Source organism: Podarcis filfolensis, assembly GCF_964270895.1.
Source record: "Podarcis filfolensis genome assembly, chromosome: 3".
NCBI lineage: Eukaryota > Metazoa > Chordata > Lepidosauria > Squamata > Lacertidae > Podarcis > Podarcis filfolensis.
This window is the reverse complement of record NC_139606.1, coordinates 52,089,055-52,116,846: the sequence shown is the minus strand read 5'-3', so window position 1 is coordinate 52,116,846 and position 27,792 is coordinate 52,089,055. Positions and strand designations below refer to the sequence as shown.

The window sequence follows — 27,792 nt, the reverse complement described above, 5'->3', positions numbered from 1 at the left end:
GAGAGGGTTGGCAGCAGGCCGATGTTGCAACCCAACTATTTATCGCAGCCTGTGGGAGCTTGTGACCAAGGACTTGTAAACAGGAGTGTTTGCAAGGCTGTTTTGTGGGATAGGCCTGGAGCGCTGCCTCATAGTGTATGTAGGACCAAGAGACATGGACGGCGAGGGAGCTGCTGCCGTGACCTGCAACACCTGTGCCATGTTTGTATTCCTGTCTCAGAATATGAAAAACTACACATGCAGCAAGTGCAAGCTGGTTGCCTTGCTGGAAGAGAACGTACAGCAACTTGATGCCCACCTATCCACTTTCAAGATACCAGGCAAGATGAGAAATTTCTCGATACAGCAGAGTGGACTGTCCTGAGACAGTGATGCAGGTTGGGGAGGAAGATCACCCACTGCAGGAGTCAAACCCCTGGAAGAACATGACAAACAGGAGCAGGGCCCTAACTGAGAGGTGGTGCAAGGGCTGTAATAGGAAAAAGCTAACCTGTAGCATTCTGTTGTCAGGGAACAGGAGCAGGATTCCTCTTAATTGAGTGATGAAGGTGAGGACTCCAACCCTGACAGGTATGCAGGGCACCACATACCCAATGAACCAACAGAGCAGCACCCCCAACCTGAGGGTGTGGCACTGCCACCCTCGCATTTGGAGGGCTCTCCTGCAGAAGGCCTGAGCCTTCCCCATTCCACAGCTGTATATAAGGCCTAGGCCCCTTTAGGCAAAGAAGCATATTGTAACCATAAGTGGTACTATTTATTTAATTCATTAGATTTCTATACCGTCCTTTCTATACCGTCCTGGTGCTACTGCTACAAAAGCACTCAGTTTCTGCTTATTCCTTGCTGGATCAACTTCCATGTTCCCCAGAGCAAAGCTTCACATCTAGCCTTGAACCTCACCTTGCCCTATACCCTGGTTGAGCCAGAGCAGGATAGCCATGGGAGAAGGGGTGGCATAAGAATGCCAGTTTTGCTGTGGCTGGATAAAGAATCTTTCCCTCACTACTGAATACCCAGGACTACCTCCCCTCTCGATTTAGGAGTTCCAAATCAGGAAATGGTAGATGAGTAACTTCCAGCATCTCTCATAAAGGACGGTGACAGGCAGAGTAGCTGAGAAGTTAGGCCAAGTGAAATCAGAAACCTTTGTAAAAAGGGTTCTGGTTAAGTAAGGTTATTCCCATAGAACACACTGAGCCAAGTGTGTCAAAGCAAGTTGCTGCTGGCACACAGCTTCTTCTAGCATTACTGGGAAAATGTCACTTGGTTGAACCTTCAGAGAAATTTTAATATGAAATCAAGAGGGACAGGCAATGGCTGGCACTTTCTAATAACATGGGTGAAACATTAAGTTTTTGCAGTCTTTGCAGCAATGTACTGACCTGAGCACATCTGCACCATGCATTTAAAGCACTCTTATACCACTTCAACAGTTATGGCTGATCCCCGTCCCACAGTACCATGAGCACTGCAGATTTTTAAAGGATGCTGGCAACTGTAGCTCTGTAAGGGATAAACTGCAGTTCCCATAATTTGCAAGCCATGACTGCTAAAGTGGCATGAATGTGCTTTAAATGTATATGTGTGCATGTGATCTTGGGTCTTAAATTAACTTAATGCAAGGAAAGTTTATAATCTCTTCCACTTCCTACATACTCTGTGAGATGAGGTATGGGAGGATGCTGCCGGGGGCGGGGGGGCAGAATCACCCCAAACTGGACTGATTGACTAGGGAAACTCAGCTAGATGGGTGGGGTATAAATAATAAATTATTATAATATTATTATTATTTCCCCCTCCAGCAGCCCCCTGATCCCCACCCCATATTTTTTAGCCCGTCACCCTCCAGAGATTTGGGAGGTGCAGAGGGAGTATGAAGGTGATTGCAGTGGGAGGAGAGGATAGAACTGTTATGAGTTGAAAGGGACCCTGAGTGCCATCTAGTCCAATCCCCTGCAATGCAGGAATCACAACTGAAGCATCAATGACAGATGGCCATCCAACCTCTGCTTAAAATGTTATTTCTGTGAACTTAGGATCCAAGCCAATAATGCTAGAAATTGATTAACTAAGATTTATGTTAGAATAAATGGTGCCTGAAATCATTAATCATGTGTATAAAGTTAATTGTTGTAGAACCTGAAGGACTTTACCCCTAGGTGAGGAGGGTAGAAGATGTCCTCCTATGATCTGCCTGACTCAATCCCTGCTCTCTTTTAGATGAGCAAGATCTTACCATGCTTAATATTGTTCTTACTATGTTTCCATGCTACGTATTCCTTGGTTCTTAGAATTTTAAAAAAAACTTAACAGATCGTTTTCATTTCGAATTTAAATCTGTGAGCTCATGCAATAGTTTAGCTTAGTGTGATGTGCAGAGAATATCACACAAGCAGAGATATTAACTATGGTTGTATATTGGCTCCCTTGGACTGCAATCCTACACTGTGCTCACTTACCTTGAAGTAAGCCCCATCAAATTCAGTAGACATGTGCAGGGCTGCACTGTTAACTACAGTACATAACTTGAAAGAGTGGAAGGTCTTTCTCAATGGCAGCTGGTGTGATGAAATTTGCTTACGTAGATGAAAGTTTTATTTTCACACGCCCAAGGGGTTGAACAGGTATTCTGGTGACTTTAAGGAACTATTGTGAAAAGAACCAGATATCCACCAGAATGTTGGCGTTTCAGAGCTGAGAAGCTCCTATCTCTTGCGCTTAATTGCCTCACAGCCCTGCATGAAGGCACACCAAACAGGGCCTTGGGGGGATATTTTATTGTGATTTGCAAACAACTGTGGACTTGATCAGTGTTGGGGTGGATTTGCATTTCTTTCTTGCACTTGAGAGGAGGAAAAGGGTCAAATTCAAAGATAGTAAAGGTTTGCAGTATTATGTTCTATCTTGGCATGTTCATAGAATACTCCTACTTTTAAACATAGTAAAAAAAAAGAAAAGTTAAGCCACTGTAGGATACCAAAACTATAATGAGCCATGGACTATGAATTTGACAAGTAGTGTCATCATAGGCCAATGAGAACTGGGCACATCATGTAGCAGAAGAAACTATTGCAGGTGTTGTTTGTTAAGGAAAGGTGGATTTTGATCATGCTACATATGTTAATTGGCTTTACCAGCTGGATAGCATTGGTCACCAGTTGAATTAAGTACTTATAACACAGTGTTCTATATTCAATTGCATGATATCTTCAGTTGCATAGACTTCGTGTGTCTATTGCAGTGTACGGACAATCTGGGACTTAGGTCCACCACACTGGCACTGACAGCCATCCAACTCCAATGCAGCAGTGAAGCTAGAACTAACCAAAGGGTAGGCCATCATATCAATATTGCTTAAAGAACATTTATGTTAAATGTATGACCCTTAAAGGTAAAGGTAAAGGGACCCCTGACCATTAGGTCCAGTCGTGACCGACTCTGGGGTTGCGGCGCTCATCTCGCTTTATTGGCCGAGGGAGCCGGCATACAGCTTCCGGGTCATGTGGCCAGCATGACTAAGCCGCTTCTGGTGAACCAGAGCAGCGCACGGAAACGCTGTTTACCTTCCCGCCGGAGCGGTACCTATTGATCTGCTTGCACTTTGACGTGCTTTCAAACTGCTAGGTTGGCAGGAGCTGGGACCGAGCAACGGGAGCTCACCCCGTCATGGGGATTCGAACCGCTGACCTTCTGATTGGTAAGTCCTAGGCTCTGTGGTTTAACCCACAGCACCACCCGCGTCCCTTCTGACCCTTAGCAGTTGTAATTTCCCAGCATGCTGGAGCTTCAGCAAACATCTCATCTCTCCCTCCCACTGTCCTTTCATGTTCCTCACACACAGCTGTTTGCCAACACACCCTCTCTGTCACTCATTCTCACACCACTAAACTTCCCTTTCAACTCTCCTTCCACTTAACCTTCTCCCAGAACAGGTTCATATTGAACATGAGTGATGAACACCCTTCTGAAATACCACTGACTAACACTGGCCACAGAAATACCTTTAAAAAGAAAAACAAACCAAAACTGCAAGCATGTTATACAATTCATGAGTAAAGCCACATGCTTGTTGTGTTTAACCCAACACAGCAAATCATTTCCCAAAAGTTACTGAACAAATCGAGAAATATTTTCCTAAAAATCATCCTAGTAAAACCCATGGAAGAAAAATGCATGCCATCTTTCAACTTGTCAAACATTTAATTCATTTAAAAGAATGCCTTTATTATTTCTACCCTAGAGCTGGCATGGACCATCCTCAAATCGACATCGCTTACACAGCCAAGTTTCAGATCAGTCCGTTGAACTATTTTCTGACTAAAAGCTGTAGAATCACCTCCTCTCAGTTTCTCTTTATAATGATGGAATGTGATTCAGTTGACTCAGCCCTAATTAATATGGGGCTGCAACAGTGGCCCTATAACAACTGTAATCCTTTCCCCTTAATGTTGTATAGGGTCCCTGAAGTATAAAATGAAGCCCATCCTTCCATTCCCCATACCCCAGGAATGTGCTTTTGCTATTATTTCTACAAGTGAGTCAAAAACCAGCAAAGTCTGGGAAATTTAGTCACTAGAGGGCTGTAGGTCACAGCCTGTCTGTACATCCAGCATCTGATAAGTGGAAAGGGAAAATATATATACTTCTTCCTTGTTAAACAGGTGACTCAACCTAGAAGCAAATTGACTCTTTTTCACAATTACCATGATTTATAGCAGTGCAAAATTATAGGTTAGGTTTATTCTGAAGGGTGGATTGTTTCAAAACCATTCACAATGATGACACTAATCCATCTCTACGTGCTCAACAATAAATGGTCACATGAGACAATGTTATATGAAGACTCTTGTTCAGCTGCACAACGTGCTTTCAAGGCAACATGAACTCCTGCTGGGAAATTAATGAGTCTCCACTCAATAGCACTTTCCACCCTTTGATTCTGGCTGTGTGTTAGTAAAACCTCATTTCCTTGTTTTGTAAAATCTTTGTAATAAATCCAGCTGTGATTTTGGCCTGCTTTGTGTATGATGGTTAGTTTTACCAAAGAAGTTTGTTTTTAAAAAAGGAATTTGTTCCAGTTCCGGTTCACCCCTCTGCAAAAGGCACCTAATTCCATTCCAGTTCAATTCACAACCCAGTCCTCAGCATTTTTTATTCCAGCCTTCAGAATTTTACAAACTGCTCTGCCAAAGTATAAACTATACTTAAGAAGACCAAAAAAATATCAAAACCCGTGCACACAGAATGTGGCCAATTGTTTCATTTATTTTCCCCAACTATGATTTTTAAACCTAAATGGCAGCATGATGGCCTTAGCCCCCCCCCCTTCCACACTTGAAATGGCAATGTGTATTACAACTTCACTTGCCTCAAAATGTGGGCAGCCAGCTCTGCTGCACTTTGGAGGTCCTCCTGCTCATGATGGCGCTGAATGGGGCCCTGGACCTTTGCCACAAAGACTTTGCTTGACAGCACAACTGCCATGATGTTCTTCTTCCTGGGAAGAAGAGGGTGCAGACTGTTAGTGGATGTATGTCTCACAGACTTCATAGCAGAGGCAAGGAGGGTGTGTGCCTTCCTTCTGCTCTGCAGTCCCAGGGCATCCCTTAGACCTGGGAAAGCCAACGTGGTGCCCTTCAGATGTTGCTGCCAGTGCCTCTAGCCCATTGGCTGTGTTGGCTGGGGCTGATGATGGGAGTCGGGAATCCAGCAACATCTGGAGTGCATCACATTGATTGCCGCTTGCCTTAGCCTCAAACAGATGCATTTCTGCAGAGGCCAGAATGTAAAGAAATTGAGTTAAAGGCTGACCTGGCAATTCAGTCTCATATAGTCAGGGCTCCAAGGTTTAGTATTACAAGGAAACATAAGTGGGTTTTGGGGTGCTCCAGGCTGAAGCAGCCCTTAATGATTTCCTCCACAATGTTGTATTTAAGGTGTCCAACACCTTAAAGGGGGGGGGAGGCGCATAGGAGGCATATATGTTCTCCATATATGAACATTAGAATTGCCCTGCTGGTTCAAACAGAAGGCCGATCTGAGAGCCAGCATGGTGTAGCGGTTAGTGTGTCGGACAAAGAACTGGGAGACCAGAGTTAAAATCCACACTCAGCCATGAAGCTCACAGGGGAATCTTGGCCCAGTCACTGCCTCCCAGCCTCACCTACCTCAAAGGGTTGTTCTGAGGAGAAAAACAGGCGGAGTGGGGGGTGGGGAGTAGAAAACGATGGACGCCACATTGAGCTTGCAGGAAAAGTGGGGTGCGAATGTGAAAGCAGATAAATAAAAATAATGTAGTCCAGCATACCGGTACTTGTTCTCACGGTGGGCAACCATACGCCCCGACTGGAAGCCCACAAAAGGCGAACGGCCACAAGAACAAAACCACCATATCCTAGGAAATTTGGCCAGGGAATTCGACTTTAAACGGGGCTTTAAGCGCGCTGAAAGGGCTCAGGTGTACCCTGGCGCGGCTAGAGGAGCTGAGGTGCGCCCGGCGAGGGCGGAAGGGCCAGGGGCCTGGAGGGAGCGAAGCCTGCACCGGGCGGGAAAGGAACGCGCGCGGCCGGGGGAGCTGACCCCCCTGGCGCCAGGGGAGGGGTTACAGAGCGGCCCTTCACCGGCCTGAAGGGTCCGTCTGTTGGACAGGCGGGCGAAGGAGCCGCCCCTTCCCAGCAGGCGGGCTCTGCGGGGCAGGGAGGGGAGAGGCTGAGATGGGACTCTGGCCGGCCCCGCACACCGCCGAGCGTCCGCGCCATGGCTCGCAACTTCGAGCTCCTCTTTGACTCCCTGGGACACTTCGGCAGGTAACAGGCTGGAGCTCCGAGGGGGAGGCAGCAGCGGCAGAGGAGGAGTGGGGTTGGAGAGTTGGAGGCACTGTGGGTCTCCGGTCTGCCCCTCCGCTCCCTGGGCAGGGGCGAGGGTGGGGGTGGCGAGGCGCGGGAGAAGCGGAGAGCTTCTTTGACTCGGGCGCCCGCCAGGGGTACGGGAGGGAGACACGTGTCCACCGCGGGGGAGCGAAGGTTGGCCACTTCCAGTGAAGGCTTGCTGCTAGTTTTGACTCTCGCCCTCCCTCCAAAAAGCGGGAAGCAGAGAGCGCGCTTCTCTTCTGCTCGCGGCTTATCCTCGCACAACAAGCTCGCGAAGTAGGCTAGGCTGAGAGATGGTGGCTGTCCCCAAGGCCACCCAGTGAGCTTCAGAAATGAATGGTGATTCGAACCCCGGTGTCTTCCCAGCTCGATTCACTACAGCACGTTAATGCAGCGTTTGGGGGCTTGGAGGCTAATAAAAGCCCCTGCTTTAAAATACTGGTGTAGGAACCCTTAAGGGAGTATATGTACTATATATGTGAGAGATCTTTCGGCCAAACGACTAAAAAGAGGAAGTTCCCTAAATTATGGAAATTTCCCCCTTTATCCCAGAGGTCTGGTAGTGGTTATTTTGCACATGCTCCAAAAAAACTCTTCCTGTCATTTATGTGGCATGAGCTCTGTGGGTAGGGTCCAAGTGAGCCTTGGCTCCCATTCCCACATGGGGATGGAATATTCTGTTTGAAGGGGGTTGTGGAGGTTTTCTTCCTGCCCTGTGTGTGCAAAACACATTGGAAGCTGCTTATAGCAGGGGTGTGTGTAAGGAGGGGCTTGGCAAACCTGTGTCTTGGGGTTCTTTGAGTATGCTCTCACCTCTAGGAAATTATCTCTACACTTAGGCAGGAAGAACCAGCTGCACAAATATAAGATGGGGGGCACCTGGCTTGCTAGCTGTTTGCATCTGTCTGTCTGAAGAGACAATGGAGTGCGCCTCTGGGGGTGAAGTCAAACCGCTGGAGAATCACAGGGCCCACAGTGACTGCACAGACTGGTAACTGCTACCTCCCACATTGTTTTGGCTGTTTTAGCAGCACCAAAGTAAACTCACTCGGATACAAGCCTGGGCAGTGTGTATAGAAGTCCTGAGCTGCCCAGATGACAAGTCCTTACTTTCTGCCTCGCTGATGTGGTCCAAAGGAAAGCAGAGCAAACCATTTGGCGCCAGCTTGGCTGCAGGAGGAGTACAAGGCCCAATCCAACCATCTTAGGGACACCACTCCAAATTTGTGTAGGCTTTACTCCTTAGCCTTTTCTTCTCCTGAATATGTGCTGCAGGGCAGCTTGCCAGTAGTACACGTGAAAAGGATCTTGGTGTCTTAGTAGACCACAAGCTTAACATGAGTCAACAGTGTGATGCAGCAGCAAAAAACAAACAAACAAAAACCCCTAATGCTATTCTAGGCTACATCAACAGATGTAGTATAGTGTTCTGATCAAGGGACCTAACAGTCCTGTTCTATTCTGCTTTGGTCAGACCACACCTGGAGTACTGTGTCCAGTTCTGGGCGCTACAATTTAAGGATATTGACAAGCTAGAACATGTGCAGAGGAGGACGACCAATATGACAAAAGGTTATGAGGAATGGTTGAGGGTGTTGAGTATGTTTAGCCTGGAAAAGAGGAGATATGATAGCCATTGTCAAATATTTAAAGGGTTGTCACATGGAGTATGGAACAAGCTTGTTTTCTCCTGCTCCAGAGGCTGGGATCCAAACTAATGGCTTCTAGTTACAAGAAAGGAGATTCTGACTAAACATCAGGAATAACTTTCTGACAGTAAAAGCTGTTTGACAGTGGAACAGTCTCCCACGAGAGGTGGTGGACTCTCATTCCTTGGAGGTCTTTAAGCAGAGTTTTGGTAGCCACCTGTCATGTATATTTAAATGAGATTCCTGCATTACAAGGCATTGGACTAGATGATCCATGGGTTCCCTTTGAACTCTTCAATTCTATGATTCTATGTTTCTTTGTACCTGTAGGTTCAGTTCCTATTAAGTTTTTTTCTTTCTCTACAGAGTTTTTGCTTTTAGAGAGAGAAATCTGGTGTACAGCTTTCTTGGTAGTTTATTTATTAAGCACATGTGTTGTAGTCTGGCCAGCTTAGTCACTGTGAATGAGTAATCCAGGGTTTTATTAAAAAAGAATGTTGATTTTTCCTGAATGGGCGGTCTAGTTTTGGGGAATAGGGCTCAGCAGGGAGGTGTGTGTGAGAGAGCCCATATTTTGGAGTTAATGGGCACATTAGTGGCTTAAAACAAAATGAGATTGCTTCCCCCTTGCTATTATAAACAGCAGAGGGGATTGGGATGTCTGTGCATTTATCTGTTTGGTTTCCCTACAGCTGCATGCACACCCAGCTCCTATTCATGAAGCTGTCTTCTGTGCATGCACAATGGCTCTCTCAAATGAACAGTTTTTCTTTTGGATTGTAGCTGGTTTGAGGTAAAATGCATCAAATAGCAGTATTTCACAAGAAGCTACGGGATCATTTTGTATAGTGGGCAAAGTGCATATGGATTCAAAAACCAGTGGTGGGTGTGCACTGGATCCAGATTAAGCAGTGATATGTACACAGCAAGAGACAGAGAGTTAGTGTAAACTAGGTGCAGCATTGGGAGGGGGTGCAAGTGTTTCTATCTGAATATCTACTACCTGTTGTTCTTACTTCCAGTAGGGTTTATCTCAAACTAAGCCAGCAAGTAAATAAATAAATAAATATTATCCAAAGGAAACAAGATCTTGTAACACTGCATCTGGAATTTCACTTCTCAAAGCGATTTAAAAGCACCTTCTCCCTTGTTGTGCGTAGAGGGGTAGGGGTACCTTTCTGCCCTCAGCACAGGTATGATAAATTATAATAATAATTTATTATTTATAAGCTGTCCATCTGACTGGGTTACCCCAGCCACTCTGGGAGGCTTCCAGAGCAAGTGTTGTCCATGTCAGATTTGATATTTCACTGGATGATACAGTGACCTCATTGTGCTAAGCCAAACCTTGGCTCTTGGTTAGTCTGGAGAGAGCTTAACCATGAGCCCATGTTCTGATTGCATGCTAAGCCAAACCTTGGCTTACCACAGTGCGGCACAACAGCAAAAAAGATAGGGGAGAAGCAAAACGGTTCTGAGTTCCTCATTGGGAGCCTGCATCCAATCACAGATAACTGCATAAAGCTTCTACATAGATGCTGTTATTACGAATATGTATGGATCTGGCTTATAGTGAGCCAGACCATTGGCCTGTCTAACCCAGAGGTGTCTGATGAGTAGTGGCTTTCCAACATTATTATTATTTATTGAATTCATATACTGCCCTATGCCCACAATATTTCACACCAGTGTTGCTTCCGGATACCTTTTAACCTGCAGATGCCAATGGTTGATCTTAGGGTGTTCTATATGCAAAGGATGTGCTATACCAACAAGCTATGGCTCCTCTTCCAATAATTTGAAACAGACTACTTTCTCATGAAAGCAAGAAAGTCCAGGAAATGCAGACATTGAACCATACGCATGTAGGCCCTCCTACACTCACCTTCAGTTTGCATTGTGTATGTGCATATATAACGCACACATATCCAAAACCAGAATCACTGGGTGGATCTACACACAGGAAAAAAGCTATAAATAAGTCATAAATTACAACATAAGTTGTAACTAAAGTTAAAAAAAAAAAACCTATGTAAATCACATAGAAAAGTTTTGTGCTCTACAGCTCCATCTGGTGTTGCATGTTTACAACACAATTAAAACTCTGTTTTTTGACTAATGTAGCTGAGTCCACAGTTTTATCACAGAATGACATGTTAACGCATAACTGCAAGGGTGGTTCAAGCTGAGTACAGTTAGAGTTAGAGTTTGAGGGCTTGATCAGGTCCTGAAGCAGCATTCTTAAGAACTACTGCGTATAGAAACTGTGACTGCTTTATAGCTGCTTTGAGTATGTTTTTTATGCATCTTCAGTCATTTGCTTTTTCAGGTTAGTAAGTATCTTTGACCCTTCATAAGCTAGGCACTTTGTACCCCTCTTGGAATGTTAAGCTTGTTGCTTCTAAGATTTACCTGTTAAAATTATGACGCTAAAACCTGCAATTCTCCCCACCCCATTCTTGTTTACCAAAGAGCATAAATCTTCACGAGTGTTACTCCGATAGCAGAGTTTTATATAAGGTTCTGAATTTCATATAACCAGCTGCTCCAGGAGCAGAAGGGAACCCTTGCTTCACCAAGCCACTTTCTATGTTGCTTATCCTCACCAGCAAATGATGAACCAATGAATGTTTTGCTATTAATATAACTTTTTTAAAAGTTAACAATACGTTAACAATATGTTATTTCCTTTTTAGGATCGTTAGGGTAGGTAGGAGATTAAAAGGGTATTATTTACACAACTTTCTGCTTTCAACCTGCTTTTCCTTGAAAACGGGCTGGGAATTGGTCAATATATTCCATTTAAGTCATCATCTATTTTTTTCTGCAGTGGTGGAAGTTGTGCTTTGTATAGTATACATGGAAAATCGAGTATAGTAAATTATACGGTAATAATAAAGAGGAAGGCTTAATATATATCAGTGTGAGCTTTTCTCTCTCTACAAATAACTGGGCAAATACAGTAATTGGCCAATTATGCATGTGTAATTGGCATTTAATTGGAGCTTATCTCTAGATTGGAGTCCACTGATGAATAACAAGACAGTTATTGAAATGAATTCTTGACAGGGCATTCAAGGGCTAATGCTGAACACTAGAGCCATTATAAGAGAGAAATGTTTGTATAGCCTGGAAAAACACATGGGGACTGCTTGTCCAAAACCTGCTGTTTGTCCGCTCTGTTGTTCTTCCTCTCCACTGATACTTCTGCTGCCACTCCCCCCCTTTTCTGTGCCCCAATGGACTACTTTGGGTGCCTCCATCCTAGCCCAACACCTGAAACGACAATACAGCAGTGTGCTCATGGCCACTATTGCCTTGCACCAATACTGGCAACTTCTTGATGGCTAAAAGGTCAAGAGCACACTGCAACATTATGTTGGTAGTAACTACATAAAGCCTGGAGGGAACTGGTGATTTGATGCACATTACCAGTGTGGGTTACATGTTATTCATTTGCTTGACTATGAACTAATGGGCAACCTGTGGGCCGCCATATGATGTTGGTCTACAACTTCCATAAGCCAATGGCCAGGGAAGATTGGAGCTATTGTTGGCATCCATCTGTTTCAAGAGACAATGGAGTGCACCTTGGGGGGTGGAGTCAAACCGCTGCATAAGCAGCACCAAAGCAGGAGTGCCAACTGGAATAAAATATTGGGGAGCTGAGCATAGGGTGGGAACCAAAGATGGACAAACTATCCCAGAAGAAGCATGATGTGCTCCCACCAAAGGTGCTTCCCCTCCTCTGGTGACCCATACACCCCATATGGAGCTACAATCCAGTAATATCTGGAGCATCACAGGTTTCCCATACCTGCTGTTGACTTTTATTTGCTGGACTGTAGGTTTCTAGAAATTCTTTCCCCTGTGGACATCCTCCTTTCTGTTTGCAATAGAAATATCATGGGTAAAAAGCAGCAAAGGGGTGAAAATGGAAAATGGTATGAAAGTAAAGATGGGTGAAAGCACAAATTTCCTTCAACACCATGCCCTCAGCCCTACTGCTGCAGTTAGGTTTAAAAAGAGGAGAACACCAAGCAGGGAATTCAAAGATGTGATTAATTTCACCTCTAGTTCCAAGTAACTATCTTGGTGGTTTCTTGTACCTTTCTTAGAAAAAGGCGTATAAATTAAATCTCTGCACGTTTTTCTTTTAGTTGCAGGAGGGCACGCCTTGCTTATAAGCCAAAGAAGACAGCCTTGAGACTCACACAGTTGTTTATAATTCCATGGGTGGGCAACTGCTTAAATTATTAAAATATTTTGTTCGATGCGCAAGTGAAGTCTTGTCTCAGTAATGCTGCAAAGTGCACCTGTATCATAATACAAAAGCACCACAATGCCTTGGGCAAATTCTGTTCTGTGACTGACTGGTAAATAATCCAGACGTTATGTGCAGAATTTTGATCAGTTCCAGCAAACCCTGAGGAGCAGTCTGTTAAAAGCAAGAAAACCTGAACGCATGTAGAGATATTGTTCACGGTATATTAACGTATCCTGTTAACTGTCTTAAGTTGCTCTAGGGTTCAGTGTGTTCTAGATTTCACTGGTATTTGAGAAGCCCTACAACCTGTGGAGAAAAGAAGAACTCAAGTGCAAATACAGAAATAGGCCTAATATAGACAACATTCAGACAATTATATGGTATTGTAGATGTCTCAATTATAGTGTGTAGTTAGCAGAGACTTAGGGTGATATCCAACAAAGTCATAGAGCAGAGCCTCTGAAATTAATTGACTTAGGTTCTGCAACTCCATTGGTCTCAGTGGGTCCGTTTCGAATATGCCCAATGTTGGATATCATCTTATTTTATTGAACACTGGTATTGCTTCATAACTTGCATAAATAGACAAACCAATGAACTAAATCCCATCAAACATGCATCATAATTGATGGATGGAAGTACTATGCTGAAGAGCATTTGAAGATTAGAAATTAACGAAAATAAAGCATATCCAGTAATGAGATACAAAAATGTAATTTGCTCCTCTGTACCTGTTTGTTATTAAATGGTTGTGTATGTGTTTTAAGGATTTAAGGAAGGGAAAGGCAAAACTAGGTTTTAATGGACAGAAGCAGATTGTTCTTGTTTGGGAAAAGTCTCACCAGGACATTTAAAAGTGGGATACGAAGGGCTAACTGAACATACGAGGAACTAATCTATGTATGTAAGGTGCCCCCATGTGCTTTTTTTTTTTTAAAGGAAGAGCAGCACTGGTAATGCAGGAAGCTGGAGGGGGAGAAGGAGTGGGGTTGCTTCCTTCACCCTATATGTCAACCTGCAATGGCTTTGCTCTAAATCTGAACCTCCGTCCGCTTAACCCAAACATTTTTCCCCCTTCTGTGGGGTTCATAATGTATTTGTGAGGTCAAGAGGCATGTTCAGTGCTGACAGATTCATTGTAATTATAGCAGGTGGCCTCTGTTCAAGTGACTGCCTAAGGTTTTATTTGCGACCCAGGGAATCCTTATGGGTCTATACCAAAAATGAAAAATACAGGTAACAAAAAGGGACAATTAGGCCTTGACTGTCTGGTCTGTTATGACATATTTATAGGATATCTGACATGCTTTTACTAAGCTTAGTTTCAGTGTTTGCCTACACAGACACTCGTGTGCTCACACATACGTACCCAAAAAGGGACCATCCATACACAAGGGGGTGATATTGACAGACCCAGGATAACCCCAAGGTTTGCAGAGGTAAAAAAATACCTCTAAGCTACCTCTAAGTCCCACAAAATAACCCAAAACGCTTGGCCACAGAATGCTGACTGACACAAGAGAGGGGGATATCTGAAAATGGGATGGGAGTGGAATGAAGTGACTGGTAAAGGAGGATGGAGGAAGGGAGATTTTGATATTTTAAAACGGTAGCTACAAAAAGGAAAAAGAAAAATTTTGTATTTGGATAAGCTGTTTTTAAATATACTCAAGGATGGAAGTGAGAGCTGCCCATAGGAATCGGTGCAGAAATGCAGTATTTTTCATGTACAGTGTTACCTCGGGTTACATACGCTTCAGGTTACATACTCCACTAACCCAGAAATAGTGCTTCAGGTTAAGAACTTTGCTTCAGGATGAGAACAGAAATTGTGCTCTGGCGGCGCAGTGGCAGCAGGAGGCCCCATTAGCTAAAGTGGTGCTTCAGGTTAAGAACAGTTTCAGGTTACGTATGGACCTCGGGAACGAATTAAGTACTTAACCCAAGGTACCACTGTAGCTGGAATTGAGTACAAATGTGTCCAACCCCACTGTAAAACACCAGAATGGAGTGGAGTGTACCCAAAACAGCCCAGTGAGGCTTGAGCATGCTCAATGGGCACAGCATTCATTATGTACTTTGAAGAGATTACGTAAGGCACTTAATTCCCAGTGAAATGTGTGCCTTTTAGTGACATTTTAAGCTCTTACTTGCTGTGTTTGGCCTCAGAAAATGTACTTATAAATGAGAAGCAACATAATGGAGTTTGTTGACTTCTACTTTTGTTTTTTTGCTTTGCACAAAGTCCACACTATTCTATGACTTTCCTGGCTTCATGTATTTTGAGGATTGATTTATTCATGTGGTATAGGAGCCAGCTCAGTGCTGGGGAACCATTTTTTTTTAAGCTTTTCTTTCTGGGCAACCTTCTGGGGGCTACATGGTGGAAGTGATTGGGGTCAGAGGCAAAGGGGTCAGAGTGATGAATGCACATTTCACCTTTGTTTCAGTAGGCTAGTTTCTACATGCACTCACACACCCCTCTCTATCCTCCACCCAGGGAAGCCAAAGGCGTGATCAGGGCTCAAGGACACATTCCAGCCAGGCAAAAACACTCAAGGAGGGTGTGGGGCAGGACGGGAGATGGGGTGTAGCCTAGACAGAGTTCTGATGGCCAAACAGGGAGACCGGGAGGGTTGCATTCAGTTCCTGAGCCAAAGTTTGCCCACTCCTGTCCTAACGGGATGGTAAATACTAGAGCACCACAGATCCATTCCACAAATGATTGCTCTACACAGTCATCTCAAATAGGTTTGTTGTTGACACACTTCTTTACACATTTCTGAAAGCACCTCGGGAGGGGACTGGAATTGTCCTTCCATGACATCCAGTGGTGCACAAAGCAGCAAGTGTTGTGGAAAGTTTGGGCTGTGTAGCCTTGCAAACTTTCCATACATTTCTGGCAGTTCTGTAACCCAAAAGAAGAAATGTCCAGCTATTTATACTTGGTTGTTGGCTTGTGGAAAGTAGTGCCTTCTTCTTAAAGTTGTTGAACACAGTAGGTATCACTGGTGGCATTATTACTGGGACTCTCCTCCCTCTGAACACACCCCTCAGATGCCTGCTGCCCTACAGTTGCTTTTTTGTCTGTGAATAAGCAGTTTCCTAGTGAAGGTATTTGGAAGGACAGGAAAAGTACCAAAATAATTTTGGTGCCATAAATCCTGTGGGATGCTCTGAGGTTTCCAGATTAGAAGGGGAAATGCAACATCTTGCTATGGGATTTTAGCGCTTCTCCTTTTCTTGCCCCATATACTTTAGTCTGTAACGGTTTTATTGATTGATAGGCATTTTTATTGGGGTTGTTTTGCTGTTATTTCTGAAATATGTTCAATAACCTGTTGTTCATTTATTTTGGGAGATCCAGCCACAGGCTTAGAGCCTAAGATTAGCTAACTTGAGGAAGGTCATGGAAGGAAAGTTTCCTGTTTCCCACCTCCACCTCATAAAGCCTCTCTGAGAGTTTGAGGCCTCCAGAATAATGTGGGATGAGGTTGCTTCTGGGAGGCCCCATAGGCACTGTGGCTAACTTCTGGATTTGAAGATAGGCCAGAAGGGTCTTTCCAGTTCCTACCACTCCTCCAGCCATTGCTTCTTTGCATCTTTGTTTCAGCTGTGACACTGGGTGGCAGTGATAAATGAAGATTTCTCTCAGTGCTCCTTCACATACATTTTCTTCAGTACATTTCATTCAGAGCCCTGCTTCAGCTCGGGTCCTGTGTGCTTCTGGTTTCCATAAGTCGAGTTTCTCTTGACTTCCCTTTGGGAAGTGTTGCAGTAAGTGGATGTGAAGCCAGTTTTGGAGTCCCTTTGTGTGGCTTTTGCCCGATGTTGGCAGTAATTTGGGTTTGTGAACAGAAGCTCTTCATCCTTTCCACTCACAGTAGGCCTGGTATGTTGAGGGTGTTGTGTACAAGACTTGCTGGGTTTGGGGAATAGGAAAATTACCTAGTTATTCAGGCTAGTAAGTTGTAAATGTTGAGATACCATACTGATATAAGGACTCTTGATGAAAGCAAATTGTATTTATTTGTTTTGATGAGAGCTGTATGCATGATATGGAAAATCAGTGGAATAAAACTTGCATAAAGAATTTTACACATACCCCCCCCCCAAAAAAAAGATGAATATGGTTCTACAGAGCAGAAAATATAAGAAAAAAATCAAGACCAACGGTTAGGAAAAATAATCAAAGTGGGGATAGATGTCTCTCAACAAAATAAATGCCTTTTTTAATAAAAGTATATACTCATCCAAGGTTGCCTAAGATGCATTTCAGTAAGCTTACTGTTTTTGTCTAGTGAAAGAAATCTATAGGTAACAGAAAAAGTAGTCATAACAATAATTAGACAAGTCACAGTCAGTCAACAAACAATAGTAACTAAAGAGCTAACACTGGAAGTGCTCAGAAAAAGGTAATATAGTCTGTTAAAGCAAAGGTGAGGTGCTGTTCCTTGAAACTGGGCTGTAACTCTGGACTCAGCTATACAGCTGCAAATAAAACATTTTAAGTGTGTTTTAAGTGCAATATACAATGTGACACTAGATGGTGATGGTGAGCCTTATGGAAAATCCAATGTATTTTTTTTAAAAAAAAGCTTAAAAAAAAGCATTTTCAAAATGGGTGTTATATGTGTGTAGATTCTACTTCTTATCACAGTAAGTGTGTGCTGAATCCTTTATTCCATCTGTGGAGACTATTCTCAAGAAAGGGGAACTTCTTGGAGAGATGTTCCTTCCCCGCCTCAGATTGTGCAATTTCCGGGATTAAGGTTTTTTCCATGTTGACACCCCAGGTTGATTTTCATCCATCTCCACCCCTGACCTGTTGTTAATATAGAAACAGCAGGAAGCCATTTTGAAATCCAAATATGCAAAAAGGACAAGATTGATTTATGGTCTATAAACTGGATTGGCTAAAATCGGTGTCATTTTTGCCAGTTGTCTCACTAAAATGTGTAGATTTTAATCCTTCAACTGCAGATTGCAAAACACTTTGGACCCTGATCCTGTGTCTATGTTCCTTACACAAGGCATACTAGATCCATGTGCATATTGTTTATCTTAATAGAACTGTGCTTTCTTCTATCAATTCACTGGGATAAAGTTGAGTTTTAAAAACCATTTCTTTGAGTTTAAAAATGTGACACTTTTTATAACATCAGGATATAATTTCAAATGGTAAATATAATGGTAATTAATTATTTGTTTTCCTTTTCAGATATCAGGCATGGGTTTATTTTGCATCTGTTTTTCAATCTATTTCTTGTGGCATCCACTACTTAGCTTCTGTCTTCTTGGCTGTTACACCAAAGTTCATATGCAGTGTCCCTGGAAACGTGAGTAGTGTTCTGATTTATAATTCATCTAGTTCAAGAATAGAGGATGCCTGGGCACTCTGGACATCAGCACAACACTACATCTTGGTCCAGCTGGAAAATGGAGATGTTTGGGAACTTAATCAGTGCAGCAGGTCCAAACGAGAGGACACTTCAAATTTTACTTACGAATACAGTGGTAACAAGACGGATGTTCCATGCACTGATGGATTCATCTATGACCAGACCAAATGGCAGAGCACCATCGTGACAGAGTGGGATTTGGTCTGTCAGCGGGAATGGCTTGCAAAACTCACACAGCCCACATTCATGTTGGGAGTCCTTTTTGGAGCAGTGATCTTTGGAGATATTGCTGACAGGTACAGTAGTACTGAACCACTTTGGTGACTTGGGTTCAAATCCCCATCCACCAAAAAAAAAAAAAAAAAGCCCTCCTGACATGGTCTGGTTTGTTAGACGCAACAGGAGAGCGCAGAAGGATGCCATCAAAATATATCATTCTAGATTTCTCAAGCAAGTTTCTGCTCGCAGTAGAAAACACAGAGCTGAGAGATGTGGAATAAAATTCCTATTCAATCAAGTTAACAGTCGGAGGCTGAGCTTGAACAAGGCATGTTAACTGAGTATTTTCAAGAGGAAATGTAGTTGACTTGCAAGCTCATGCAATGTTGGTGTCCTGTTCTCTTTCCACCCTCTCTGATGCCCTAGTCAAAAGAAAAGAAAAGAAGTTACTCAGCCAGAGGCACATAGCTCCAGTGCATTTTTGGATCTCTTTTATTAACTTGGGAGGCAGGCCCTGCTTATATGTTATCCATGGGAATGTATTTTGAGCATAAAAAATGGAAAGGTAATCCTATTCATGCGTGCTCAGAATTGTAGCCTAAGGGAACCTAAGATGTAGGTGGAATGCAGCTGCCACGTAGGCTGGAGAAATTACACTAACTCCACCACACACCTCAGTATCCTTTTTGAGGAAAAGCAACACACAATATAATGCAGACATACTCCAGCCCCTTAGCATCACTGTAGGTGGACTTCAGATGGTCCTACAGAATGTTGAGAATGGGCAGCAAGCAATGAGGCTTGTATCATCATCATCATCATCATTTCCTTTGTACGCTGCCTTTCCATAGTTAAAAGTATGTAGTCTGCCTGTGACCTCAGAACACTTAAACTTTTAGCCAAAGTCAAGCATTTTAAAAAAATTCTTAAACTTAAGTGGGAGTTAAATTAAGCATTCTCTCCTGCTTGAACTCAATAGGACATAGAAGTGTGTAGCTTTGGCTGGCTGTAGGTGTGTGTCTGTAGATTTTTTGTTTTGCAAGGAAGGAATGTAGCCTACTGTGCAAAGGCAAGAGTCACATCTGTTGCTCCACCTACTTTTGCCTCTGGCCCCTGGAAGTTTGCTTACGACAGGATGTTGCCTTCATTCTCTATACAATTACTCCATCCAAAGATAAAGTAATAGCAGCTGCCCTTGAAAAAGCCATTAGCTAAAATGCAAACTCTGAAAATGAGCTTTGAAGCTCATTTTGAGTTGATGAAATGAAAATAATTTTGTTTTTAAAAAGAGATTAATAAAAATCTATTACAGAAATATCAAGTATAAAAATCTAGTAAATAACAAGTGTAAAATCTGCAGTAAGCCATAAACTGCTAGGTACAGCATTTGTGGGGCTTCCCTCTTTCTCTCTTGTTCTGGTAATGCAAGCCCCAGAGTTAGAAATGCTTTTCTGATGCAGTTTCCACAATATTTATTTTTATGCTTGTTTTCTTACTGCGTTCCACAGGATGGGGAGACGGCCCGTCATGTGGTTCACCAGCACTGGGCAATTTATATTTGGCATTGCAGTGGCGTTCACATTTGACTACACAAGCTTTGTGATTGTCCGTTTCCTGCTTGCAATGGTAAGAACCCAAGTTGATTTTTCCAACAAAATAATTTCCTTGACTGTTTCGAAGGCTCTTCATTATTAAACCTCCAAAAGCATACTCTAGCTGCAGTCTCTAAACCAGTTAAGCCAGAGCACTCGGATTGATCTCAGTACGATTTCAGTGACACAAAAATGCTTCTATGAGCTTCTAAAGTTTCTCCAGGAGTTTGCCTGGCTGCCTCTGAGCATATTGCCTAACCTTGTTTTATATTGACTGCCCTTTAATATATGTAGGCCCAATCCAGCCAAAGCGAAACACTTTGAAGTATCATTCATTTAAGGTGAAAGCATTAAACATGTACCTCTCTCATTTGATCAACAGATCTTAAATACTGAATGTTTTCTTATTTATATATAGCCATATAGCATATTTCTTTCAAAGAAGCAGGGAAGTGAACTTGGGTAATCTTACTTTTCCCCCTGCATAGCTTTGTTGAGGTAAGCTAGGCTGAGAAAGAGAGTGATTGTCCCAAGACTGCTTAGGCCTCATCCACACATCCATTTGTTCCATGATTACTTCTGTTTGCCCCTTGATTTCTAGGCCTGGGTTTGAGAGGCTTTTCTTTTGTCCTGCCACTTTCCAATACAGCTGAATTGGAACAAACATCAATCCGCAGAAAACCTGACATTTGTTCCGATTCAGCAGCAAAGCATGGGTTTTCCCAGGGAATGTGGTGGGACAAAAGAAAAATCTCTCTGACTCAGGCCTAGTAATCATGGGACAAACAGAAGTGTGGATGAGCCCATAGTGAGTTTTCCATTGCTGAGGGGAAATCTGAACCCAGATCACCCTGATCCAATTCATATTGGCTCCCTTTTTGGCTGGATTATAGCCTACATTTATATCCAGTACCATTGCTTCGTTTGTTCTTGGATCACCGCTTTCCTCTTTATTGCAGATCGCAGACTTCTTGAAATTCTGAGCCTCTGCAGCATGACCATCTATTTTTAATTCTTGTCGTAGAGGGAGACTAGACTGAAGCCATTTTCTTTCTCTGTTTTTCCCCCACCTCCCAGGTTTCAAGTGGCTATCTGGTTGTAGTGTTTGTGTATGTGACTGAATATATTGGCATAAAGGCTCGCACGTGGGCATCCATGCACGTCCATGCGTTTTTTGCACTGGGGATTATGGTTGTGGCTCTGGTAGGCTACTTGGCCCCCACCTGGTGGGTCTACCAGATATGCCTTTCCGTAACAACTCTCCCCTTTGTCTTGTGCTGCTGGATGCTCCCAGAGACACCCTTCTGGCTGCTCACAGAGGGAAGATACGAAGAAGCACAAAAAGTAATTAATGTAATGGCAAGATGGAATAAAGTAAGCACTCCTTGTAAAATATCTGAACTGTGTCCCGTCCAAGATGATCTAGTCAGTAGCAGAACGGGTGATAATGACATTTCTCCCGTGAAGAAGCACAACATCTTAGATCTGTTTCATAACTGGCACATTGCAAGAAGGACCATTACAGTCTGGCTGATTTGGTTCACTGGGAGTTTAGGATATTATGTGTTCTCCCTCAGTTCCGTGAACCTTGGAGGCAATGAATATTTAAATCTATTTCTCATAGGTAAATATTGTTTGATGTAACTTACTGTACTTGCAACAGAAATGCAACCAACTTTTTAAAAATAAATGTCTAGTGATTGTCGCCACCACCAGTGAACTTCCAAACTCAGGCCCTGTTCATACACACATGCAAATTATAATGTGAGGGCCATTTCACAGGCAGATGATTTGCAGGGTAATACTGTCATGTTTCAAGCAGGGCTGTGGTTATGGGAATGGGGACCTGGCCCTCTCAGGGATATTCCAGCTAAATGTTCAGCTTTCATCAAGTCTCTAGACTTTTTACTTTTAGAGATGCAAAGAAACATGTGCAAGGAGCATTGTTGTTCACTAAGATATAATACTGTCAAACTTAAAACATGTTAGGCTATAGTCTGCCTGTATGAATGTTCTGGCTGTTCTGCAAAGCTTCTCTGTCCCTTTAGGCCTACAGAATTTCTTACTATGGGGTTGGTTTCAAGTGGCTACTATTCGCATGAATTATTTGGCTTTCACTTAAGGTTAGTTCACAGCAGTGGTGGCTAACCTGTAGCCCCAGCCAGCATGGCCTATGGCCAGGGATCGTGTGAACTGCAGTTCAGTAATATCTGAAGGGCTACAGTTTAGCCACTCCTGGTTTACACAAATGTGGTTTAGAAATGCTGGCCAAAAAATGAGAATCAAGTATGCATGCTTCTCCCACTGTACACATTACCTGGTGTGCTATGAGGATGCAGGTGCATACTTCTGTATGCATGTCCTCAAATCCTTGCACATCCACAAAGAGGGGAAAGAATGCTGAAATCAAGCGTATGCACATGTACTCTGTGCCACATGTTGAGTTGTGCATGCAGTGCACTGTACTGATGCCTCACTACACATATAAGATTACCTGCTGGAAATTGCATGATCAGATGCTTGGAGTCAGATGCTTCTGTGCTGTGCAGCAATAACATAGCCTAGAACCAAGTGCAGGGTTCCCAGTGCTGAATCCAGAGAACATTTTTGTCTCCTTATTTTGGCAGCGGGAGTTGGCCCCAACATCTGACCAGGAGCCATTGTTACAACAGCACCAAAACTGTGGAAGAGCTGCTATGCAATGCAGAAGTACCATGCAAGGGTTTCCTTCAGGCCTGGCAGGGTACAGGTCTGCCTTCAGCCTAGCAGCAGATGACTTGGTGGGGTGGAGATGCTTACCCGATCTCTTGGCAGGTGAATTGCAGCTGCTTACTGGATGGGAAAGAGCTGACGTGGCAGGGAGGGCAGCACAGTGCAAACGCAGCAGCAGGAGCGCCAAGTCGGCTCTGCCTTTGCGTTGACCGTGCTGCCCTCCCTACCACCTCACCTTTCTTAAGCAGCAGGGACTCACCTGCCAAGAGGTCAAGTCAGCGTCTCTGCCCCACCATGCCACCTGCTACTGCTATAGCTACTAGGAGAGTATCCTAATAGTCCTCTGGCCATTTAATGCTCTTGCAGACGTTTATGCAGGCAGACAGAAAGTAGCACTTGGAACCCAGAAGGGTTGTGGGAACAGAGGTGGCCAGCCCTCCCTCACCTGCCTTGCCTAGAAAGGCTGCTGTAGCTGTATGCAGGACAAATGCCTCTGTGCCACAGCATCAGAAGCCGTGGATGGGGCTGGGCTGTTCTTTCTCGCAAACTAGCATCATCAGTTGACATTTTTGAGGATGTGCTTAAGATAAGGTGCTAGTATTCCATTTTGTTAAGCAGCAGTGTGTTGCCAGTGGATCGATACTGTTACAAAAGTGAATTTTTCTGTAATCATGAAGACATTTATCAGCTTCTGACCACTTAAGGAATGGTTTAGCCAAATTGGAGCCGTGCTGCTGATTTCAGCGGGAGACTTAAAACATACACTTAAATCTCTTCCATTTTTATCAGTGACATTTCACAGTATTTCAGTTTGATGGGATTGTGCCCATTATTTCAATATATTTAGTGTCAGGATGTTAGTCATATGAGCTCCAGTTAACTGGCAGACCTAAGGGCCTTTTCACCCTATGCATGCCTGTGTCACAGTAAGTCTTTAAAGTGCCACAGAGCAAAGAACTCTTTTTTTATTTCGGCTTTTTGACATAGTACTGCAGGAGCCATTTTAGGTATCCTTTTGACACCTGGGGAAAGTTGTTTTGTAACAGCCTTTGTTTCTGCAGATCATTTTCCCCAAGTGGCAAGTGTATTTCATATTCAGTACCTTGCAGTATTCTAGGCCGCCCTGTTGCCATCGCCATATTGCAAATTGGGAGGGCTGAGGCATAAGGGGAGGGGCAGGCTAAGGCCACACTGGAGAGAAAATAAAAATCATGAGAAGCAGCAGTCTAGCCATGTCTTTATGTATCTAACACATTTTTAAAATGTGAATTATCTGATGCTAGGTGCTGTGGAGCTTCCTGCCTATGTCCTGGCTTGCATAGGAATGGACAAACTGGGACGAAGGAACACCTTGATCCCATTCCTCATCTCGAGTGCAGTGATCTGCGCTCTAGTCATGGTGATACCTCAGGTGAGTCACTCACACCTGCATCAGGTGTATATAAACATGCTGTGGGTCTTGTACTAATGTAGCATCCTGAGCAAGGCAAGAGGATCTATTCAGGGCATGTGTTGTTTCTTGTCAGTTTCAGCCATATCTGCATTATATAGTTAAAGCAGTATCACTATTAAATAGTCCTGGCTTTCCTTGAAGAATCCTGGGAATGGTGGTTTTTAAAGATGCTGAGGATTGTTGGAAGACGCCTGTTCCACTCATAGAGCTACAGTTCTTAGAGTGGTTTAATAGTCCATTCCTCTTCCGAGGGAACTCGGGGATTGTAGCTTTGTTAGGGAAAACAGGGGTCTTCTAACATCCTTAACAAAGTTTGGTTCCCATGATTGTTGAAAGTCTCATGGTTCTTCTTTAAATGTATAGTACAGATGGAGTCTAAGGGCAGGGTTCACCTAATGAACCCCACCAGCAGAAGCCCAGTGCAGGGGGTTCCCCCACTCTCCTCCCCCTGTGCACTCCCCAAAATTGGCTCCTGGGGTTTGAGAAAACTCCCAGGATAGCAGAGGATAAGAAAATGGGATATCATCCTATCTGGCAAGCAGATACATGTGAACAGATGGAACATCTGTAACAGTGTGACGTTGAATTCCACCCAAGGTTTTTGAATTGCTGCCAGCTTGAATTACTGCATCAGAATGCTACGGAAGAATATGGCCCCAGTTCCACCCCCGTTCCATCTCCTCTTGGCAAGTTTTGGGCTACATAAGGCCACATTTGGCAATAGCAGCTCTTGTCAACGTTGCAGCAATTATGGGACCTTAGGTTGACACAGAGGGTTGTTACTGAAACTAATTGTAGATCATAGCTGATGCCATGGCTTAAAGAAATGGGCCATAAATTCCAGAAATACCGGCAATATTCCATCTGTAAAACTGGTAACTTGCTGATACAGCAACCTTTTCCAAAATGTGAGTGTTTACATGCTTAGATGGAAATTAAGAAAGGAAACTGCAGCCTTTGGGCCCACAATAGTAGTCAAAAAATACTGTCCAGTCATGATCAAGTGCATAGATGGAATTAATTACTTGGTAAAGGAAACCGAACCATTATCTGCTCTGAACAGTGCAGTAGGGGTTCCTGAATGTTTACAAAATAGCAAGGCTTTTATGAACTGAGTTCTGGAACATAAGTCCCTCAGTGACCCTCAGTGAATTCATGCTCCCTATGCTGTTATAAAACTATGTTTCCTCTTAACAGGATTACAGTGTTCTAGTTATTGCAGCAAATATGGCTGGAAAGTTTGCAATAGGTGTTGCATTCGGCCTTATCTACCTGTATACAGCAGAGCTATATCCAACAGTTGCACGGTAAGGCAAAACTCTTTACCCCTTAAGAATTGGAATTGTATCCTGCAGCTTTGCTCTGTGAAAATGTCTTCTGCTTATAACAGTATCAGTTGAAATTGGACTTTTTGTTTACTGTTCAGGACCCTTGCAGTGGGCAGTGGGAGCATGATGTGCCGGGTAGGGAGCGTGGTAGCCCCTTTCTGTGTTTACCTGTCAAGTGTTTGGATCTTTATGCCACAGGTAAATGCTTTGTTTTAACAGCTTCATCAAACTCGACAATGCCAGTAATGTACTAGATGGCCAGGTGTGAGAACAGCCAGTAGTTGAGGCCTGGAACAAACAAATATCAGCACTGCAGCCCCTTTGAAAATGACTTGAGCATATCCACAATGGACCAGTTCACGTATGATGCTAAGCCAAACTAATGCTAAGCTTGAAGTTACAAGCCTGTAGGTACTCAAAATTAAAACCATGGCCATTTCAGTCCTCCCTGTCATCCTGCTGCTGCCTCATCCAGAGCTAAGCTATGGTTTGAATTACAACACTCCTCAGTGGTGGGGCTCCCCTATTGATGGCAGAGCCAAGCAGAGCTGGGAGGGGGGGCTCTATCCAACCCTCTCAAGTGCAACTTGGGGGGTTGGGTTGCTCTGCAACTTCATCTGTGTCATTGTTAACAATAGTAAATAAAACCTCTTGTTTTGCTTTTCATGCAGTTAGCTTCTCTCCCTTACATGACCTGTTTTCTTTTAGCTGATTGTAGGAGTCATGGCCTTCCTGAGTGGAGTGCTAACCCTGATGCTACCAGAAACACTTGGGAAGCCATTGACAAATACATGGGCAGAACTCAATGAGCATATGAAAAAAGACAGTGGCTCAGAAAAGTCTCTCCCAGCATCTCAGGATGGTGCAGCACGGGATAAGATTGAGATGCTGAACCAAGAGGCACACGGCACCGATGGATAAGATTTTTTTTAAAAGCTATTATGTGCTGTATTGTGCTCCTTCGTTTGCAATATCCACTGGTTAGTACATGTTCCTTGTAATCTGTACACCCTCTTGCCCTCTCATCATGGAGACAAGAATTAGAGCTTGAAGAACATATTTTGAAGCTGTTCTGAAGCACCTTGTTAACATATGAAGTGAGTAATGCTAATTCAAAGAAATGTTTTTCTGATACTGATTTTAAAAGGCCACCTCTAGTTTCTTTCTCAGATTTCCTGCTGCATTCATTGTCACTTCAAAATCCCCTGCCAATAACGTTTGAATTGCCAAGTGCAAGCACAACAAATCATGAATTGGTATTGTTACGTTCTCGGACATTTAGACAATGTTTACATAGGAGGAAAACTCTCAAATAATTGTAGTCATTTCTTAATAAATGGAACATGCCAATCTAGGTTTTCTAAGCTTTTGTCTCATTTCTTAGCAATGCCATCCCTTTAAAAGGAGAAGCCAGCCCATGGCTTCTAATGGAGACAGTCAACATTTGTAAGTTGCATAGACAGTATGCATGCTCATTGAATGTTAAAGGAATTATGTGTGACCGGAACAAAATATTGGTAGCTGTCTGTAGCAATGTCTCTGCAACACAGATAAAATCAGGTTGTCTTAAAAATTGGAGGGCCATTTTTATTTCATTCCTTTTCATTCCTTCCCTTTAATTCAGTTGCAATCTTTAACTCTTTCAATCTTTAACAGGGCTCTTCAAGGGGGGAGAGAATTGGCATGAAACTAATGTGTGCACATGCCCTGTGACTTTTACCGTAGATTCCGGCGTATAAGACGACTTTTTAACCCCAGAAAAGAGGTTAAAAAGTTGTGGATCGTCTTATATGTCAGGTATGGAGCCCGCCCACTGCTGCTGCCGCAGCTGCCGCATCAGCAGCAGCAGGCGGCGGGCTCCGCTCCGCGCTGGGAGGAAGCTGCCCAGCGATATTAAGCTGGCTTCGCTAGGCAGCTTCCTCCTGGCGCAGAGCTGCCCAGCGTATTAGGCGACTGGGCTTATAAGACGAACCCCCAAATTGGCAGCTGCCAGTTTGGGGGGTCGTCAAATACGCCCAGTCGCCTAATAAGCCGGAATCTACGGTACAAACCTGAGGATAATCCAAGATACATTTTCATTCAGCTCGTATAAGTCTCATCATCTTAAGTGTGCTGTAAGAATAAAATGTCTTGGTATGCCTGAAGGCCAGAAAAATCTGCGAACAAAACTACAGAAGGATGTTGTATACAGAATATTGACTGCAAATAGCTCTTTGGGGGCAAATAACAGTTCTGTGGCCAATTGTCAGTGTGAAAATGGCATAAGGGAAAGAGTTAACCATTGTCCCAATCTGGAAA

The 27,792-nt window shown here is 43.6% G+C and overlaps 1 protein-coding gene and 1 long non-coding RNA gene across 2 annotated transcripts; one reads left to right on the top strand and one right to left on the bottom strand.

The window, feature by feature from the left end:
• Positions 1-2,326: 2,326 nt before the first annotated feature.
• LOC310760359 lies at positions 2,327-6,416 on the bottom strand. Its single transcript, XR_014546923.1, has 3 exons — positions 6,171-6,416; positions 3,755-5,500; positions 2,327-3,387 (listed from the first exon to the last, which is right to left on the bottom strand). It is a non-coding gene; the product is annotated as an uncharacterized lncRNA (long non-coding RNA).
• A 259-nt stretch (positions 6,417-6,675) lies between these two features.
• SLC22A16 (solute carrier family 22 member 16) lies at positions 6,676-26,848 on the top strand. Its single transcript, XM_083608569.1, has 8 exons — positions 6,676-6,809; positions 18,010-18,486; positions 19,918-20,035; positions 21,079-21,625; positions 23,997-24,124; positions 25,364-25,473; positions 25,593-25,692; positions 26,203-26,848. Exons 1-8 carry the CDS (start codon positions 6,760-6,762, stop codon positions 26,413-26,415), a joined length of 1,743 nt encoding a protein of 580 aa, XP_083464695.1. The 5' UTR covers positions 6,676-6,759; the 3' UTR covers positions 26,416-26,848.
• Positions 26,849-27,792: the final 944 nt, after the last annotated feature.